A 20,803-nucleotide genomic window follows, 5' to 3' on the forward strand; every position below is an offset into this window, starting at 1 on the left:
CAAGAAAAGCTGATGTTGTCATTGTTCAGCCACAGAGAGGGGGTTGAGTCGTAATGAGACGCGTGTGCCTGTCTACAAGAGGCTGATTCCTTTCCTCTGAAGCCAGATCCTCCTCCTGTAACCCTCCAGCTCTCTATTCTGCTGTGTCGGTCGGTGTCAAGTAGACATGGTGAAAGGGAGAGGGTGGTGACACAGGTTTTATCACAAATGGCACCCTATTCCCTATATAGTGGAGTACTTTTCACCAGAGCTGGGACTATATACGGAATAGGGTGCCATTTGTGATGCAACCACAGTCGCCAGCTGCTGCCCTTCCTATCCAACATGCCACGATGGGCTCTCAGGAGATGGCTCAGGGCCCTGCAAGAATGTGCTTCCCCTCGCAGCTTACCTGCTCCTCCAATTAGCACATGCTCTGAATCTGACCCCCTACACAAACCATATCTGGGTCCTCAGCCTGGGTCCTCAGATCCTGCAGAGTGGGGGAACAGGACAGGATGCACAATGGGATTAATTGGTAGAACGGACTACAATGTAGGAGTGTTGTCAGTGAGTGGGTGTTTTTTTTCTTCTTCTCTAGACTCATTATCTTGTTTTTCACCCTGTTAGAACTTATTATATCTTTATAAAGCCCATCTCTGGTTGATGTGATTGGAATTGGCTTGGGACAGGTGGATGGCTGAATGGCTCTCTGTCTGGAGATACTGAAGTGTCCTGAAGGAGGCGCAACCTCAAAAACATATCTGTCAACACCACCCCATAACCGTTAACCTGCCATCTTTCCGCCATAGACTGCCATATACAGTACACAATCAATGTCTCACTAAAAATCCTTCTTTAACTTTCTGTCTCATCCCCTTCATCTACATTGATTGAAGTGGATTTAACAGGTGATTTAACATAGCATTCACCTGGTCAATCTATGTCACGGAAAGAGCAAGTGTTTCTAATATTTTTTGGTCTTGGTTATTGTTGATGGTTTCATTACGCATTTGATAGAGGATGTGGCACCGTGAAACAGGGTTGTGCGTAGTCGTCAGAACTCGCCCCAGCCTACGTATCTTTTTTTTTATAAAAACAAATGATTTAGTGCTTTTCACTGAAAGGACATGAGATAAGATCTTCAAATTTCCTTTGTGCCGTATTCATACCGCACAATCATATTACATGGCTCACCTCCAAGTCTTCTTTATCATAGTCCTCCTCCAGAGCTTTACTCTATTTTTGGGGGGGGAGGAACCAGGAATGAGGAGTTATGTTAATTTGTGTTTGAATTGTGCAAGTGAATGCAAATGTAGCCATGGTTTTAAGACTTTGATTGGCTAATTCTGTGATAACACATCTGAGAGGGAGCTGGTGGCACACAGTGCAGATATAATTGGATTAGGATAGAGGGCCTGGTGTGGCTTTGAGGAGATTACACAGAGCACTGATCCTGTAATTAAACTGACCCACAGAGGAGAGGAGAGCGTGGAAGGGGAGATGACCAACAATAAGAGTTTGTGTGTGTGTTCACATGTGTTTGAGTGAATGAAGGGGGGACGGGTCATCATCCAGGGTTCTTGAGCGCCAGATGTAAGAAAAGACGTGCCACCACCACTCAACAACGGGCCTCTTTAGAAGGTGTAGAATGCGTGACACAAAGGGTTTTGAGGTTCAAAACAGCGCAGGTGGAATGTGGCAGCAACAGATTGGTCTACCAAATGAAACATGTGGGCCTTGTACACTATTGTGTCAAATGTTGAAGGAGAATATTTCTGAATCTATACACTGGGACTAAGCATCTGCTAAATTACCAACATGTTCTATATGCTTCTTGTTCGGTTCCATTACAGGTTGTTATCAATAAAACGTTACAATACAGTGTAGAGTGTTCGATTTGGCTGCTGTGGGGCAAGGGGACCCCCAGCTCCACTAAAACCATTGACCACTGCATGCCACTGCATGCCGTTTAAAGACAATGTTAAATAAATGTTATAACTATTTGGTTTTAATATCAACACCTCTTGAAGAGCATAGTCAGAACTACACATTTGATATTATTCCACATTTAGCTCTATCAGTTATACAGCAAGTAACTGAATGCTTTTCATTATCAATTATTTTCAGATACGTGAGGGTAGCCTATCCATTTGGCATGGAGCTCGCTAGCTAAGCAAACGTGCCATTTAGCTTGTTTCGTCAGAGATCAGACCTTTTGGAAAGACCTTGACATCGGCAAGTCCTCATCCTGGTAGTTGTCAGTCAGACTACTGTCATCACCACTATAGATGGCAAGCTAAAATAGCCATCTAGTTTATCCCCTGAAAGTTAGCATGTTAACTAGCCATATTGACATGATCAGTTATTAGCTAGATATACAATTTGTGATTAAACACTCTTGAAATGGGATAATGTTTGCTAACTTCGCTAGGTAGGCTGGAGAAAAAATTATATTAGGTCTACTTACCACTATGTTAAGCCAACTTTACTACATTTCTACCGGTAGCTTGCAAAGTAAACATTATCAGCTAACAGTATATCGGCAAATGCGCCTTTCTCCTGCTTGACAGGCATCCTGGGGTGCATTCTCTTCTCAACCTTGAGTGACTGTGAGACATCTTCTGGGTTGTAACATGTTTGTTTTCCTCTGCACTCCCCCTGGTCTTTGTTGGTGATTATTTGTTTTCTCCTGCTGTGATGTACAAACTGTGTGTTGTGAATATCACAAAGTAATATTCTTGTTTCTAACATGGGTTGTGCTACATTTGAATAGAATATAGTCAATTCAGGAAGTGATTTGAATTTAAAATTAAGAAATGTAAAATGTTTTGAAATAGCTTCTACTTTTCAGTTTATTGAGAAGTCATTGAAAATAAATTACCTTTCAATTATTGAATTGTAATTTTTGTTTACTTCCTGAATTACTACCTTCAATTCAAGTTGAGTCCAACCGTGGTTTCTAATCACCATCAAACACGGTTCTCCCGACCAGGGTCGAATTCATTTTGAAATGGAAAATTAAAACAAGTGTTTCTTATTGGACACGTTCACGTAGTCCTGGCCTGTTTCAGTTTGTTTTCTTCTGTTTGGTGCCAAATGAATACGACCCAGTTGTGATGTTTTGTATCTGTTTTTGTGCTCCACAGGCAGCAGTTGATCAGACCGATGGGGGTGAGGAGGGACGGCACACTGGCACCCCTAGAGGAGGCTCTTAGACAGCCCACGGCTGACAGCTGCAGCTCAGACTCAGACTAGAGCCACTACGACACAGATCGGACCACCCTATACAGTGCCCTCAGAAAGTATTCATACCCTTTTACTTATTCAACATTTAGTTGTTACAGCCTGAATTCAAAATGGATTGAATATAATTTATTTTTCAACGAGCTACACACAAAACCCCATAATGACAAAGTGAAATAAAGGTTCTTAACATTTTTGCAAATTTATTGAAAATACATTAATATCTCTTTTACATAAGTATTCACACCCCTGAGTCAATACATGTTATAATCACCTTTGGCAGCAATTACAGCTGTCTCTAAGAGCTTTGCACACCTGGATTGTACAACATTTTCCCATTTATCCTTTTCAAAATTGTTCAAGCTCTGTCAAATTGGTTGACAGAGCTTCAAGTATTGCCATAGATTTTCAAGCAGCTTTAAGTCAAAACTGTAACTCTGCCACTCGGGAACATTCACTGTCTTCTTGGTAAGCAACTCCAGTGTAGATTTGGCCTTGTGTTTTAGGTTATTGTGGAAAGCAGACTGAGCCAGGTTTTTCTCTGGGATTTTGTCTGTGCTGAGCTCCATTCTGTTTCTTTTTATCATGAACAACTCCCCAGTCCTTAACGATTACAAACATACCCATAACATGATGCAGACACCACTCTGCTTGAAAATATGGAGTGTTACTCAGTAATGTGTTGTATTGGATTTTCCCCAGACAAACAGTGACCATTTGCCACCTTAGCCACCATTTTTTGCAGTTATACTTTAGTGCCTTGCACATTCTTACTTCTGAACTGGTTAAAGCTTGAATAGTTATTGACTCAAGACATTTCAGCTTTTCATTTTTATTTCATTTGTAATAATTCAGGAAAACATAATTCCACTTTGACATTATGGAGTATTGTGTGTATGTCTGCCATTTGACCAAAAAAATCTAAATGTAATCCATTTTAAATTCAGGCTCTAACAAAGACAAAGTGGTGTGATTACTTTCTGAAGGCACTGTACCTACAGTAGGCTGTGTCCAGCGCAGAGGTCTCCCTCGCTTGCTGTCTGTCTTCCTCTGTCTGTCAGAGACTGAAGGGGCCTCACCCTTTCTCCATAAGCTGTTCTGTTCTCTAAAGCTGACTTGAGCCTGACTTGATTCAACGAAAAAGCTGATTTTTAAGCCTGAATTGATACGACACAGGAAAGGATAGAATTAGGGTCGAGCACATCCTCCCGACCACAGCATTTTTACTACTTTAGTTTGACTTTTTTTATGAACCATTTCGCTGCTCATGCCTCTCAAATTTGATAGAATGAAAGATAGCTCTTAATCAAATTGCTGTAGAGATGTGAATCACTAAAAGCATGTTTGGCGGGGTGGGGTTTGGCCAAATTGTAATTGAATTTGGATAGGAAATCATTCCTTAGATATATAAATATGTTGGTTTTGTTCTTTATATGTTGAATGTGTGACTATGTATTAGGATGAGTGCTCACAGAATAAGTCGTAAAAGAACGCATGCGTGTGTGTGTGTATATACAGTACCAGTCAAAAGTTTGGACACCTACTCATTGAAGGGTTTTACTTTATTTTTACTATTTTTCTAGATTGTTTAATAATAGTGAAGACATAACTATGAAATAACACATATGGAATCATGTAGTAACCAAAAGTGTTCAACAAATCCAAATATATTTGAGATTCTTCAAAATAGCCATCCTTTGCTTTGACTAAGGCTTTGCAAACTCTTGGAATTCTCTCAACCAGCTTCACCTGGAATGCTTTTCCAACAGTCTTGAAGGAGTTCCCACATATGCTGAGCACTTGTTGGCTGCTTTTCCTTCACTCTGCGGTCCAACTCATCCCAAACCATCTCAGTTGGGTTGAGGTCGGGTGATTATGACATGATTCCATATGGGTTATTTCATAGTTTTGAGGTCTTCACTATTGTTCTACAATGTAGAAAATAGGAAAAATAAGAAAAAACCCTTGAACGAGTAGGTCTGTCCAAACCTTTGACTGGTAGTGTCTTTGTGTGTATGTCTATACATACACTTCAGTTCAAAAGTTTGGGGTCACTTAGAAATGTCCTTGTTTTTGAAGGAAAAGCACATTCTTGTCCATTAAAATAACGTCAAATTGATCAGAAATACAGTGTAGACATTGTTGTAGAAGACTATTGTAGCTGGAAACGGCTAAGTTTTAATGGAATATCTACATAGGCGTACAGAGGCCCATTTATCAGCAACCATCACTCCTGTGTTCCATACATACATACACACACATTTGGAAAATATTCAGACCTCTTGACTTTTTTCACGTTGTTACATTACAGTCTTATTCTAGATTTTGTATTTTTTTTATTCCTTCAATCTACACACTACCCCATAATGACAAAGCAAAAACAGGTTTTTAGAAATGTTTGCAAATGTATAAAGAAAACAGAAATATCACATTTACGTAAGTATTCAGGCCCTTCACTCAGTATCTTTGGCAGCGATTACAACCGAGTCTTCTTGGGAATGACGCTACAAGCTTAGTACACCTTTATTTGGGGGGTTTCTGCCATTGTTCTCTGCAGATCTTCTCAAGCTCTTTCAGGTTGGATGGGGAGCGTTGCTACACAGCTATTTTCAGGTTTCTCCAAAGATGTTCGAACGGGTTCAAGTCCGGGCTCTGGCTGGGCCACTCAAGGACATTCAGAAACTTGTCCCAAAGCCACTCGTGCATTGTCTTGGCTGTGTACTTAGGGTCGTTGTCCTCTTGGAAGGTGAACCTTCACTCCAGTCTGAGGTCCTGAGCCCTCTGGAGCAGGTTTTCATCAAGGTTCTCTCTGTACTTTGCTCCAGTCATTTTTGCCTTGATCCTGACTAGTATCTCAGTCCCTACCACTGAAAAGTGGTTTCCATCTGGCCACTACCATAAAGGCCAGATTGGTGGAGTACTGCAAAGATGGTTGTCCTTCTGGAAGGTTTTCCCATCTCCACAGAGGAACTCTGGAGCTCTGTCAAAGTGACCATCGGGTTCTTGGTCACCTCACTGACCAAGGCCCTTCTCCCCCGATTGCTCAGTTTGGCCGGGAAGCCAGCTCTAGGAAGGGTCTTGGTGGTTCCAAACTTCTTCCATTTAAGAATGATGGAGACCACTGTCCTTGGATCTTCAATGCTGCAGACATTTTTTGGTACCCTTCCCCAGATCTGTACCTCGACACAATCCTGTCTCAGAGCTCTACGGACAATTCCTTTGACCTCATCTCTTGGTTTTTGCTCTGACATGCACTTTCAACTGTGGGACCTTATGTAGAGCGGTGTGTGTCCATCATGTCCAATCAATTAAATTTACAACAGGTGGACTCCAAGTTGTAGAAACATCAATGGAAACAGGATGCACCTGAGCTCAATTTCAAGTGTCATAGTCTGAATACTTATGTAAATAAGATATCTGTATTTAATTTGCCAAAATGTCTTAAAACATGTTTTTACTTTGTCATTAAGGGGTATTGTGCGTAGATAGGTGACAATTGTAAAAATTGTGTCCATTTTGAATTCCACAACAAAATGTGGAATAAGTAGGAATACATTCTGTATACAGTGCATTTGGAAATAGTTCAGCCCCTTCATTTTTTCCACATTTTGTTACATTACAGCCTTATTCTAAAATGGATTAAATAAATAAAAATCCTCAATCTACACACAATACCCCGTAATGAAAAAGGGAAAACAGGTTTTTAGATTTCTTTTGCAAATTTAAAGATTAAAAAACAGAAATGCCTTATTTACATAAGTATTCACACCCCTGAGTCAATACATGTTACAATCACTTTTGGCAGCAATTACAGCTGTGAGTCTTTCTGTGTAAGTCTAAGAGCTTTGCACACCTCGATTGTATAATATTTGCACATTATTCTTCGAGTTCTGTCAAGTTGGTTGTTGATAATTGCTAGACATACATTTCCAAGCCGATTTATGTCAAAACTATTTAGGCCACTCAGGAACATACAATATCGTCTTGGTAATCAGTTCCAGTGTATATTTGACCATTGTGATTTAGGTTATTGTCCTGCTGAAAGGTAAATTCATCTCTGTCTTGTGGAAAGCAGACTTAACCAGGTTTTACATTAGCATTTTGCCTGTACTTAGCTCCATTCCATCAATTTTTTTATCCTGTAAAACTCCCCAGTCCTTAACGATTACAACCATACCCATAACATGATGTAGCAGGATTTGCCTCAAACAACATTTTATATTCAGGACAAAAAGTGAATTACTTAGCCACATTTTTTGCAGTATTACTTTTGTGCCTTGTTGCAAACAGGATGCATGTTATCCTCTTCAGGCTTCCTTTTCACTCTGTCAATTAGGTCACTACAATGTTGTTGATCCGTCCTCAGTTTTCTCCTATCACAGCCATTAATCTGTAACGGTTTTAAAGTCGCCATTGGCCTCATGGTGAAATCCCTGAGCGGTTACCTTCCTCTCCAGCGACAGAGTTAGGAAGAACGTCTGTTTCTTTGTAGTGACTGGGTGTATTGCTACACCATCCAAAGTGTATTTAATAACTCCACCATGCACAAAGGGATATTCACTATCTTTTTCTTTTTTTTACACTCATCTACCAATAGGTGCCCTTCATTGCGAGCCACTGGAAAACCTCCCTGGTCTTTGTGGTTGAATATGTGTTTGAAATTCACTGCTCGACCTGGGGCCTCACAGGTAATTGTATGTGTGGGGTACAGAGATGAGGTAGTCATTTAAAAATCATATTAAACACTATTACTGCACCCAGAATGCGTCCATGCAACTTATGTGACTTGTTAAGCACACTTTTACTCCTGAACTTACTTAGGCTTGCCATAACAGGGGTTGAATACTTATTGACTCAAGACAGTTCAGCATTATTTTTAATTACATTTCTAAATATTTCTAAAAACATAATTCTACTGACAATATGGGGTATTGTGTGTAGTAGGCCAATGATACAAAATCAATGTAATCTATTTTAAATTCAGGATGTAACACAACAAAATCTGGAAAAAGTCAAGGGGTATGAATACTTTCTGAAAGCACTGTATATTCCTCTGGTGGGCGATAAGTACTTGGATGGTTTCTGCCTTACCCATTGGGGACACTTGACATTCAGAAATGTTTATTAAAATGACTGTTTTCTAAATGTAACTTTCATTAGGCAATTCCGCATGGCATTAAAACGATAGAAAAAATATTTTGAAGACGCAATGGATTTTAGATTTGTGTAATCTACTGATAAATAGATACTGAGTTACATTTCCTTGAATATTGTACATTTCTGCATATTTAATAGATGCATAGGCCTTCTGTACAGGTTGTCGAGTTTATAATTTTGTTGACCATCACTCCATTTGAAGAAAACGGCATGGTTGAGGTATGGTTCTGTGGTTAGTGCACAGCAGCACTGTCTCTAGTGTGTCCCTTAGAATATTATTTCTGGCAATCATGGCATGTGTGAAGGAGAGTATTCCTTTAGCTCTGTTTATACAGTACCTGGTGCTAACATGTATCTTGTGTTCTGATTTAACTTTGAACAGATAGTGATTATATCACGACAACCACATGTTAATGTAGCGTGTAACCAGGGTAAACATTTTTAGATATGGCATTGGCAAGATTAAAACCTGTGATCTTCTGATCCCTATCCCAATACCTAGTCCATTGCACTAGCAAGGGGGAGGGCACCACTCTTGTTTTCTTCACAAAGCTGTTCAGTCAGTCATTTAAAATGGTGTTGTTCCTGCTTGACTACATTCATTACATCATCCAATGGTTGTGCTCCACCTCATCGACTATGCAGTTGGGCACCAGATTGCTGTATCATAAGATATGTTGTTAGCTGATATATTAAACACGTATCCAAGTTTTGTGATATCTGGAAGGTGTTTGCAATGTAGTCAGACAGGAACACCACCAAAGTCAGTAGATTAGAAATGTGATTAGTTGGGTAGGTTGGGAAGAAGAAAAGAAAACGCATTGGGAATAGAACTGGCAACCTTGTGTGTTGAATGTGGGCACAATCAGAATGTGGACAAGATCAGGACACAAGTAGCTACAATATATATTTTATTTGCTGTGAAAATCTAGGTTCTCTATTCAATCAGACTCGCTTTAGCCGACATCCGCAGAGCGGTTGTTTTGGCGTGTCAGAGGTGACACTGTAATAGAGCTGTCAAATCCACAAGCGGCTCTTGGCATTACCTAAAGTGGGGGAATTGCCATTGGCTGCTGAGAGTCTATTTAAGATAAATCCCATGCAGCCTTGTTTACAAGTTCAAACACTGGAATGTGAGATGGAATCTACAGCTTGATTAGGCTGATAAAAATCCTAACTTTGTTGAATGATTTTCAATTTGAACGTCATTATTTCTATGTACCCTACACTTTCTTGTTCTGAACTTCTAACGCGGGTGGGATGGGAGTGGCTTCCTGACAATGATCAAGAGCAGCTGCTCACCGATTTGACAGCTCCAATGAAGTTACACCTTGGACACCTCCAAAACATCAGCTATGCAGGTGTCAGCTATCACCGGTTAATTAACGCTTGATCTGATTGAATCGAGGCCTAGTAGTTTTCATTGGTAAATGACCACGACCTAGCTAGAACAACAGAAGTAACTTGTAAAATAATACAATTTGAACTACATACTCTGTGAGTCGCCTCCACACAAAAACAACTATGTTGAGCACTTGAGTTCCAGTTTGGAAGGAACAATTTATATTCAAGGGGTGTGTTCTTTTTGTACATTTGTTCTGACATAAAAAAAAATCCTTTCTTTACAGTGTGGTTACATTTTCTATGTATACTGAACAAAAATATAAACGCAACTTCCAACAATTTCAAAGATTTTACTGAGTTGCAGTTCATACAAGGAAATCAGTAAATGAAAATTAATTAATTAGGCCCTAATCTATGGATTTCACATGACTGGGAATACAGATACCTTAAAAACAAAAGTAGCGGCATGGATCAGCAAACCAGTCAGTATCTGGTGTGACCACCATTTTCCTCATGCAGTGCGGCACATCTCTTTTGCATAGAGTTAATCAGGCTGTTGATTGTGGAATGTTGCCCCACTCCTTTTCAATGGCTGAACATGCTGTCGTACACGTCGATCCAGAGCATCCCAAACATGCTCAATGGCTAACTTGTCTGGTGAGTATGCAGGCCATGGAAGAACTGGGACATTTTCAGCGTCGAGGAATTGTGTACAGATCCTTGCAACATGGGGCAGTGCATTATCATGCTGAAATATCCGGTGATGGCGGCAGATGAATGGCACAATGAGCTTCAGGGTTTCGTCACAGTTTCTCTGCATTAAAATACTAAGCAATATGGAATTGTTTTAAGAAGGTCATACCAAGGATAATTTTGGTTTTTGACCCCTTGAGGTATTATAGCCTATACATACATATTGAATAACCGCCCCCAAAAAACAATCAATCAAGTTCAATCAAGTTTATTTTATATAGCCCTTCGTACATCAGCTAATGTCTCGAAGTGCTGTACAGAGACCCAGCCTAAAACCCCAAACAGCTAGAATGCAGGTGTAGAAGCACGGTGGCTAGGAAAAACTCCCTAGAAAGGCCAAAATCTAGGAAGAAACCTAGAGAGGAACCAGGCTATGAGGGGTGGCCAGTCCTCTTCTGGCTGTGCCGGGTGGAGATTATAACAGAACTATGCCAAGATGTTCAAAAATGTTCATAAGTGACAAGCATGGTCAAATAATAATCATGAATAATATTCAGTTGGCTTTTCATAGCCGATCATTAAGAGTTGAAAAACAACAGGTCTGGGACAGGTGGCGGTTCCATAACCGCAGGCAGAACAGCAGCAAGGCCAGGCGGACTGGGGACAGCAAGGAGCCACCACGCCCGGCAGTCCCGACGTATGGTCCCAGGGCTCAGGTCCTCCGAGAGAAAGAAAGAGAGAAGGAGAAAATTAGAGAGAGCCAAGATTTTCAAAATGTTCATAAATGACAAGCATGGTCAAATAATAATCAGGAATAAATCTGTTGGCTTTTCATAGCCGATCATTAAGAGTTGAAAACAGCAGGTCTGGGACAGGTAGGGGTTCCGTAACCGCAGGCAGAACCGTTGAAACTGGAATAGCAGCAAGGCCAGGTGGACTGGGGGCAGCAGGGAGTCGTCATGCCCGGTAGTCCTGACGTATGGTCCTAGGGCTCAGGTTCTCAGAGAGAGAAAGAAAGAGAGAACGAGAGAATTATAGAAAGCATACTTAAATTCACACAGGACACTGGATAAGACAGGAGAAGTACTCCAGGTATAACCAACTGACCCTAGCCCCCCGACACAAACTACTGCAGCATAAATACTGGAGGCTGAGACAGGAGCGGTCAGGAGACACTGTGGCCCCATCCGAAGATACCCCCGGACAGGGCCAAATAGGAAGGATATAACCCCACACACTTTGCCAAAGCACAGCCCCCGCACCACTGGAGGGATATCTTCAACCACCAACTTATAATCCTGAGACAAGGCCGAGTATAGCCAACAAAGATCTCCACCACAGCACAAACCAAGGGGGGGCGCCAACCCAGACAGGAAGATCACGTCAGTAACTCAACCCACTCAAGTGACGCACCCCTCCCAGGGACGGCATGAAAGAGCACCAGTAAGCCAGTGACTCAGCCCCTGTAACAGGGTTAGAGGCAGAGAATCCCAGTGGAGAGAGGGGAACCGGCCAGGCAGAGACAGCAAGGGCGGTTCGTTGCTCCAGAGCCTTTCCGTTCACCTTCACACTCCTGGGCCGACTACACTCAATCATATGACCTACTGAAGAGATAAGTCTTCAGTAAAGACTTAAAGGTTGAGACCGAGTCTGCGTCTCTCACATGGGTAGGCAGACTGTTCCATAAAAATGGAGATCTATAGGAGAAAGCCCTGCCTCCCGCTGTTTGCTTAGAAATTCTAGGGACAATTAGGAGGCCTGCGTCTTGTGACCGCAGCGTACGTATTGGTATGTACGGCAGGACCAACTCGGAAAGATAGGTAGGAGCAAGCCCATGTAACGCTTTATAGGTTAACAGTAAAACCTTGAAATCAGCCCTTGCCTTAACAGGAAGCCAGTGTAGGGAAGCTAGCACTGGAGTAATATGATCAAATTTCTTGGTTCTAGTCAGGATTCTAGCAGCCGTATTTAGCACTAACTGAAGTTTATTTAGTGCTTTATCCGGGTAGCCGGAAAGTAGAGCATTGCAGTAGTCTAACCTAGAAGTAACAAATGCATGGATTAATTTTTCTGCATCATTTTTGGACAGAAAATTTCTGATTTTTGCAATGTTACGTAGATGGAAAAAAGCTGTCCTTGAAACAGTCTTGATATGTTTGTCAAAAGAGAGATCAGGGTCAAGAGTAACGCCGAGGTCCTTCACAGTTTTATTTGAGACGACTTTACAACCATCAAGATGAATTGTCAGATTTAACAGAAGATCTCTTTGTTTCTTGGGACCTAGAACAAGCATCTCTGTTTTGTCCGAGTTTAAAAGTAGAAAGTTTTCAGCCATCCACTTCCTTATGTCTGAAACACAGGCTTCTAGCGAGGGCAATTTTGGGGCTTCACCATGTTTCATTGAAATGTACAGCTGTGTGTCATCCGCATAGCAGTGAAAGTTAACATTATGTTTTCGAATAACATCCCCAAGAGGTAAAATATATAGTGAAAACAATAGTGGTCCTAAAACGGAACCTTGAGGAACACCGAAATGCACAGTTGATTTGTCAGAGGACAAACCATTCACAGAGACAAACTGATATCTTTCCGACAGGTAAGATCTAAACCAGGCCAGAACTGGTCCGTGTAGACCAATTTGGGTTTCCAGTCTCTCCAAAAGAATGTGGTGATCGATGGTGTCAAAGGCAGCACTAAGGTCTAGTAGCACGAGGACAGATGCAGAGCCTCGGTCTGACGCCACCAAAAGGTCATTTACCACCTTCACAAGTGCAGTCTCAGTGCTATGATGGGGTCTAAAACCAGACTGAAGCATTTCGTATACATTGTTTGTCTTCAGAAAGGCAGTGAGTTGCTGCGCAACAGCTTTTTCAAAAAAATTTGAGAGGAATGGAAGATTCAATATAGGCCGATTGTTTTTTATATTTTCCGGGTCAAGGTTTGGCTTTTTCAAGAGAGGCTTTATCACTGCCACTTTTAGTGAGTTTGGTACACATCCGGTGGATAGAGAGCTGTTTATTATGTTCAACATAGGAGGGCCAAGCACAGGAAGCAGCTCTTTCAGCAGTTTAGTAGGAATAGGATCCAGTATGCAGCTTGAAGGTTTAGAGGCCATGATTATTTTCATCATTGTGTCAAGAGATATAGTACTAAAACACTTAAGTGTCTCTCCCGATCCCAGGCCTTGGCAGAGCTGTGCAGATCCAGGACAGCTAAGCCCAATCAAAAGGAAGGTTGTTCTGAAGTGTCTGTCCTATTTCTGAGAGATACAGTATTACAAAGAAAAATAAACATTTGTATTTAACCCCTTATTTTTGGCACTAGACAGTCTCCATATATAATTCCATACATTTTTGCAACTGATACCGGGGACCTACAGACAAGTCTTGTGAGGCATGTGGGCAAAATGGATCGTGTTGGTGAGCGTCTCACCATCGTGTACAAGAGAGTCTCTTCTTTCCATAGAGGGGAATCGTTTGTAGGCCAAACCGTTCGTACACTACAGACGATTTTGTGAGAAGACTGAGACATCCCGAAAATCGGTCTGAAAAACATCACTAGCTGTCACCTTTCTGCAAATGGTATTTTGCCTTAACAGCAAGGTTTGATCAAATCGCATTTTATTGGTCACATACACATGGTTAGCAGATGTTATTGCGAGTGTAACGAAATGCTTGTGTTTCTAGGTCTGACAGTGCAGAAATATCAACAAGTAATCAAACACTTCCACCACAACAACCTAATACACACATCTAAGTAAAGGGATGGAATAAGAATATGTACATATAAATGTATGGGTGAGCAACGACTGAGCGGCACAGGCAAGATGCAATAGATGGTATAATATACAGTAGATAAACTCAGAAAAAAAAGAAACGTCCTCTCACTGTCAACTGCGTTTATTTTCAGCAAACTTAACATGTTTATAAAACATGAGATATACCAACTGAGACATAAACTGAACAAGTTCCACAGTCAAGTGACTAACAGAAATGAAATAATGTGTCCCTGAACAAAGGGGGGGGGGGGGGGGGGTCAAAATCAAAAGTAACAGTCAGTATCTGGTGTGTCCACCAGCTGCATTAAGTACTGCAGTGCATCTCCTCCTCATGGACTGCACCAGATTTGCCAGTTCTTGCTGTGAGATGTTAACCCACTCTTCCACCAAGTCCGGGAACTTGCAGGTGCCATTTCTGGGGGGAATGGCCCTAGCCCTCACCATCCAATCCAACAGGTCCCAGACGTGCTCAATGGGATTGAGATCCGGGCTCTTCGCTGGCCATGGCAGAACACTGACATTCCTGTCTTGCAGGATATCACGCACAGAACGAGCAGTATGGCTGGTGGCATTGTCATGCTGTAGGGTCATGTCAGGATGAGCCTGCATGAAGGGTACCACATGAGGGAGGAGGATGTCTTCCCTGTAATGCACAGCGTTGAGATTGCCTGCAATGACAAGAAGCTCAGTTCGATGATGCTGTGACACACCGCGCCAGACCATGAAGGACCCTCCACCTCCAAATTGATCCCGCTCCAGAGTACAGGCCTCAGTGTAATGCTCATTCCTTCGACGGTAAACGCGATTCCGACCATCACCCCTGGTGAGACGAAACCGCAACTCATCAGTGAAGAGCACTTTTTGCCAGTCCTGTCTGGTCCAGCGACGGTTTGTTTGTGCCCATTGTTGCCGGTGATGTCTGGTGAGGACCTGCTTTACAACAGGCCTACAAGCCCTCAGTCCAGCCTCTCTCAGCCTATTGTGGACAGTCTGAGCACTGATGGAAGGATTGTGCATTCCTGGTGTAACTCGGGCAGTTGTTGTTCCCATCCTGTACCTGTCCCGCAGGTGTGATGTCCGGATGTAGCGATCCTGTACACGTGGTTTGCCACTGCGAGGACGATCAGCTGTCCATCCTGTCTCCCTGTAGCGCGGTCTTAGGCGTCTCACAGTATGGACATTGCAATTTATTGCCCTGGCCACATCTGCAGTCCTCATGCCTCCTTGCAGCATGCCTAAGGTACGTTCACGCAGATGAGCAGGGACCCTGGGCATCTTTCTTTTGGTGTTTTTCAGAGTCAGTAGAAAGGCCTCTTTAGTGTCTTAAGTTTTCATAAATGTGACCTTAGCTGCCTACCGTCTGTAAGCGGTTAGTGTCTTAACGACCGTTTCACAGGTGCATGTTCATTAATTGTTTATTGTTAGTTGAACAAGCATGGGAAGCAATGTTTAAAACACTTTACAATGAAGATCTGTGAAGTTATTTGGATTTTTACGAATTATCTTTGAAAGACAGGGTCCTGAAAAAGGGATGTTTATTTTATTGCTTAGTTTACATATGGGATGAGTAATGCAAGATATGTAAACATCATTATTAAAGTGACATTAATAAAGTGACTTGTGATCCATTTGTTAATGTGGCCAATGATTTCAAGTCTGTATGTAGGCAGAAGCCTCTCTGTTTTAGTGATGGCTTTTTAACAGTCTGATGACCTTGATAGATGCTATTTTTCAGTCTCTCGGTCCCAGCTTTGATGCACCTGTACTGACCTCGCCTTCTGTGGCTCGGGTGGTTGTTGTCCTTGATGATCTTTTTGGCCTTCCTGTGACATAGAGGGCTGTGAAAGACAAACACACACACACTGTGCTGCCAGTCACAGTGTTGGGTGCGATATGCAATTGAAATTTTGCAGGTGAGGAGAGCGCGAGAGGATAGTAGAAGCGCTGGGCATCTTGTTATGACATGCATTATCTGAATTAGGCCCTCAGAATTATATGGAGGAGCGGCTTCTATGAAGGAATTGATAATGTCTTTGAACTCCAGAGTTGGTTTAACGTTGGACCAGAGAAAACATTAGCTAGCTACCTAACAACTTCTGTGTGCAGAGCAGCACTAGAATTAAAAACAGGTATTTTTGTAGTTAATCAATCCAATGTGAAACGTGATAACTATTGTATCCTGACCTAGCATTGAAAAAGTTAATCCATTAATTTAAACATCTCTCCCTAATTTCTGAATCATGCTTGTAACGCTGTCAGTAGCCTACAGAAAACTATGCTTCAGAGGGGAAGGGCAGGTAGCTTGCATACCTTCTGGCAACGATTTTCAGCTGGCAGGCAGACTCTGGAATATGTTTGAGTGACAGAGGGCTTTGCACAGGCGCTTTGTTGCGTTTTTTGTGGGACTGAATAAAATGCCCGGAACGTAAAATAATGTTATTAACCGGTTCCCATGCTTTTAAAATAACGGTTCTGTTCCGGAACAGTATAGATCATTTTTGTTTTTGGTTCGGGTTCTATTCCTCAAATAATTTAGTTATTTTCTGTTTTTTCGGCTCTGTTCCCTGAACCGGTTCCAACCCTTGATGCAGACTCTTGACCTATTGTTCACCCGTCTTGGAATACCTGATGGTCAAAACCGACCCTTCTACCTCCCCAGAGAGTTTTCCTTTGTTATCGTGACTGCTGTATACATTCCACCTCAGGACAACAACAAGCTGGCACTTAATGAACTGTATGAGACTAAAAACAAGCTGGAAACCATGCACCCGGAGGCTGCTGTTCATGTTGCTGGCAATTTTAATTCCACGTCACTAAGACACGTGATTCCCAATTTATCAACACATCTCCTTCTCCACTAGGGGTGATAAAGTCCTAGGCCACTGTTACTCAACCCAAAAGAAAGCATATAAGACCCTCCCCCATACCCCCTTTGGCAAGTCCGATCATTTCTCTACACTCCTGTTTCCTGTTTACAGAGAAATGGTGCGACATAGGCAAATGCAATGGATTGCGGCATCCAATGCAAAAACCCAGATACCATATCTCTAGCTGAGACTGACATATTTGTATGGGGATTTTTGTGTTATGCTAATTAGATTCCCCAGCGGCGTGGACATCGTCCATAGGGGGTTAAAGCACAACCCTTTTACTGTAGTTGAAAAAACAACCTATAACTGCGTTGACATTGTAAACTTCTGAACCTTTCAAAAGAGGATGATGAAAAAGGAAACTGCTCTCCGAGACCATTCCTGCAAGTCAAAACCTAACAAATATTTCTAAACGATCATTAGGTAATCTGATAACATTGTCATAAATACAAGTGCTCAACGGCCTTTAAATGTACAATGTGAAGTGTTGAACCCCAGAGTAGTACTGCGTAGACAGGTGTACAAATGACCTGTGGACAATCGTGTGTATTGAGGCTGTGCAAAATGGAATACTTGCATTTGGCCAACATTGACAGAGCATGGAACCTGTCTCTCAGAGCAAACTCTGTACGTTTCTCCTCTTCCATACAAACACAACACGATCACACACATAAACGGATATTGGCTCCTTTGTTGAGGGGCAAAGACATTTATGAGAATTTTGGATGGAGCCCCCCACTCAGTGGCAGCGGTGCCTGTGAAAACACAGTGGGGCACTGCACACTCGGGGTTCACGCCTTCCATGGTAATTTACCACTGTCCTCTGAGTTGGGCCCAAGCCCAAGTTCCTGCCCCCTCCCAAACCCTGAATACCCTTCTACACCCCCCTCACTCACTTTTGCCGACCATTTCAGACGAGGAAAGAAATGCTGACCTATAATTTCTGAAAATGAGACTGTTTGCATGATATGAAACATACATACTGTACACCATGCGCACACACATCAGATTGTAAAACCAGCTAAACACAAGCAGACACTGATCATTTTTGCAGTACCAATAAAAGTGTATTTCTCAGACCCAGGGGACATGCTCAGTCTTAGTTACGTAGTTACTTACTTGGGCTGGATGAAACTGTTGACCCACCCGTCCCGGACCGTGGACCTCACTGTGTTCATCAGGATGGCAAAGGGCTCAATCTGGCATGAACCATGTGATGTGAGACATGGTGAGTCAGATACATCAAAGAACGTTGTTTTGACCTTTCAAAAATAAGGCTCACTTTTTTAGTTGTTACTTATTTTCGACCTAGGGTGTAGTTGTTTCATCAAAACTGGGATTTGTGATCTGGTTAAGATCAGCAATTGTTTTTAAAAGTTTACTTACACCTGTTAAGCAACTGAACTCAAGTACAGTGCATTCAGAAAGTATTCAGACCCTTTGACTTTTTCCACATTTTGTTACGTTACAGCCTTATTCTAAAATGTATCAAATAGTTTCCCCCCCCTCATCAATCTACACACAATACCCCATAATGACAAAGCAAAAAGAGTTCAGAAATGTTTGCAAATTTATTCAAAATAAAAAAAATCTGAAATATCACATTTACATAAGTTTTAAGACCCTTTACTCAGACCCTTTACTCAAGCCACTCCTGCGTTGTCTTACCTGTGTGCTTAGGGTCGTTGTCCTGTTGGAAGGTGAACCTTCACCCCAGTCTGAGGTCCTCTGAGCAGGTTTGGAGCAGGTTTTCATCAAGGATCTCTCTATACTTTGCTCCATTTATCTTTCCCTCGATCCTGACTAGTCTCCCAGTCCCTACCACTGAAAAACATCCCCACAGCATGATCCTGCCACCACCATGCTTCACCGTAGGGATGGTGCCAAGTTTCCTCCAGATGTGATGCTTGGCATGCAGGCCAAAGAGTTCAATCTTGGTTTCATCAGACCAGAGATCTTGTTTCTCAGGGTCTGAGAGTCTTTAGGTGCGTTTTGGCAAACTCCAAGCGGGCCTTCATATGCCTTTTACTGAGGAGTGGCTTCCATCTGGCCACTACCATAAAGGCCTGATTGGTGCAGTGCTGCAGAGATGGTTGTCCTTCTGGAAGGTTCTCCCATCTCCACAGAGGAACTCTAGAGCTCTGTCAGAGTGAGCACCGGGTTCTTGGTCACCTCCCTGACCAAGGTCCTTATTCCCCGATTGCTCAGTTTGGCCGGGCGGCCAGCTCTAGGAAGAGTCTTGTTGGTTCCAAACTGTTTCCATTTAAGAATGATGGAGGCCACTGTGTTCTTGGGGACCTTCAATGCTGCGGCAATTCCTTCGACCTCATGGCTTGGTTTTTGCTCTGACATGCACTATAGACAGGTGTGTGCCTTTCCAAACCATGTCCAATCAATTTAATTTACCACAGGTGGAAGTTGTAGAAACATCTGCAGGATGTAAAGGCCACCTGACTTGTTTGTTGTTCAGTAACTTGTTTTTTATGTGAATTTGTTCTTAATCCATTAAATCCATTTGTCTATAACAAATGACTTACTCACTTGTTTTGGGCTCCAACAGGATTCACACAGCTTCTAACACTCTGAACCCCCTCCTGCTCTTTCGCTAGCTTTTTGACCCATATTTAAAAAGCAGTTACAATAAAATCATGGTGTGCTCCTTTGTGCTCGCTCCCTTGGCCCTGTGAAAAGCTGAAATGTTTTAAAACTGTCACCGCTCAAACAAAAGGTAATGACTGCGATATATTTAGCATCCCCCCTCCTCTTCAGCAGCTATGCTAATACAGTCCACAGCTGTGGCAGCTTTACTGTTCAGAGAGAGATGTGGGGCGAGGGTAAAAAGAGGGGTGGTGGGCAGGGGTGAAAGAGAACCCTAGATTGACTGTGTGTCAACAAACTCAGCTGGAAGAGAAAGGAGGATGCCCCTTCAAAAGCCCCCTCAAATGGAGGAGAAAAGGAGGGGGGGTGCGGAGATAAATGATATGGAGGCAGGATTCAAAGAAGAGGAAGACAGCGGATTGGAGGGAGAGAAGGAGGGTGGGTGTCTTTTGCAAAGCTTTTCTGGGCCTTCAAACTTCGATGGGCAATGAGTGAGAGTGATCGGGGGGGAGAGAGAGAGAGGAGACAAAAGAGCTAATACCCATAAAGCAGGGCCAGCGTCAGAGCATGAGGAGGAGATAAGACCCCGCTTTTCACTAGGGCTCCTTATCGGCCTCAGGAGGTGACATGGGGGGGCTTAATGAAAGCAGTTCACATGACAATGCTGCAATACACAACAAGGCCATAAAAACATTTAGGCTACTGACTGAGGGAAGGGGGAGATGAAAGCTCTGCTGCAAGTGCATCTATGGTGGGTAGCATTGACATGGTAGAACATCTTGTAGCCAACTTACGGCTGGTGTTCTTGAAGAAGAAATAATTCTACTTGGAAGGACAATTACAGCAACTTGACTATTAGGGGAAAAGATGTTGGCCAAGAAAACGCCCCAATCTCATTTTCATGGTGTTTAATCTTTTTAACCACCAGACCAGTGGCATCTTGTCCTGAAAGACTGAAGCCTCCACATCACCACTGCTTTAATGTATGTTCCTGCAGTTCTATTAAAAACCACAGGGGGTTGTGAGGGTGGAGGGGGGGTCACTGGCTTTGTCTGTGGTCCCCCCAGAAAGGCACTGCTGAGTAGGACCAATAAATCACTGCACTGGTTATTAAGGTCCCACACAGATGGTGCAGGGT

The 20,803-nt window shown here is 42.5% G+C and overlaps 1 protein-coding gene and 1 long non-coding RNA gene across 5 annotated transcripts in view; one reads left to right on the top strand and one right to left on the bottom strand.

Annotated features, from left to right (window-relative positions):
• The window catches only part of LOC129866860 (synembryn-B-like), a 30,241-nt gene extending 20,234 nt beyond the window's left edge, over positions 1 to 10,007 (top strand). For all 4 annotated transcript variants that reach the window (XM_055939848.1, XM_055939846.1, XM_055939849.1 and 1 more), the window contains one exon: positions 3,129 to 10,007. In XM_055939848.1, coding sequence (XP_055795823.1) covers positions 3,129 to 3,237 — 109 coding nt within the window. In that variant the 3' untranslated portion in view covers positions 3,238 to 10,007. The remainder of the gene's footprint in view (positions 1 to 3,128) is intronic.
• Positions 10,008 to 10,056: 49 nt separating this feature from the next.
• Positions 10,057 to 19,882, bottom strand: LOC129866861 (uncharacterized). The gene is made up of 3 exons (XR_008761536.1): positions 18,736 to 19,882; positions 18,187 to 18,266; positions 10,057 to 11,418 (listed from the first exon to the last, which is right to left on the bottom strand). It is a non-coding gene; the product is annotated as an uncharacterized LOC129866861 (long non-coding RNA).
• Positions 19,883 to 20,803: the final 921 nt, after the last annotated feature.

This window comes from Salvelinus fontinalis, chromosome 12, assembly GCF_029448725.1.
Source record: "Salvelinus fontinalis isolate EN_2023a chromosome 12, ASM2944872v1, whole genome shotgun sequence".
In the NCBI taxonomy this organism is placed as follows: domain Eukaryota; kingdom Metazoa; phylum Chordata; class Actinopteri; order Salmoniformes; family Salmonidae; genus Salvelinus; species Salvelinus fontinalis.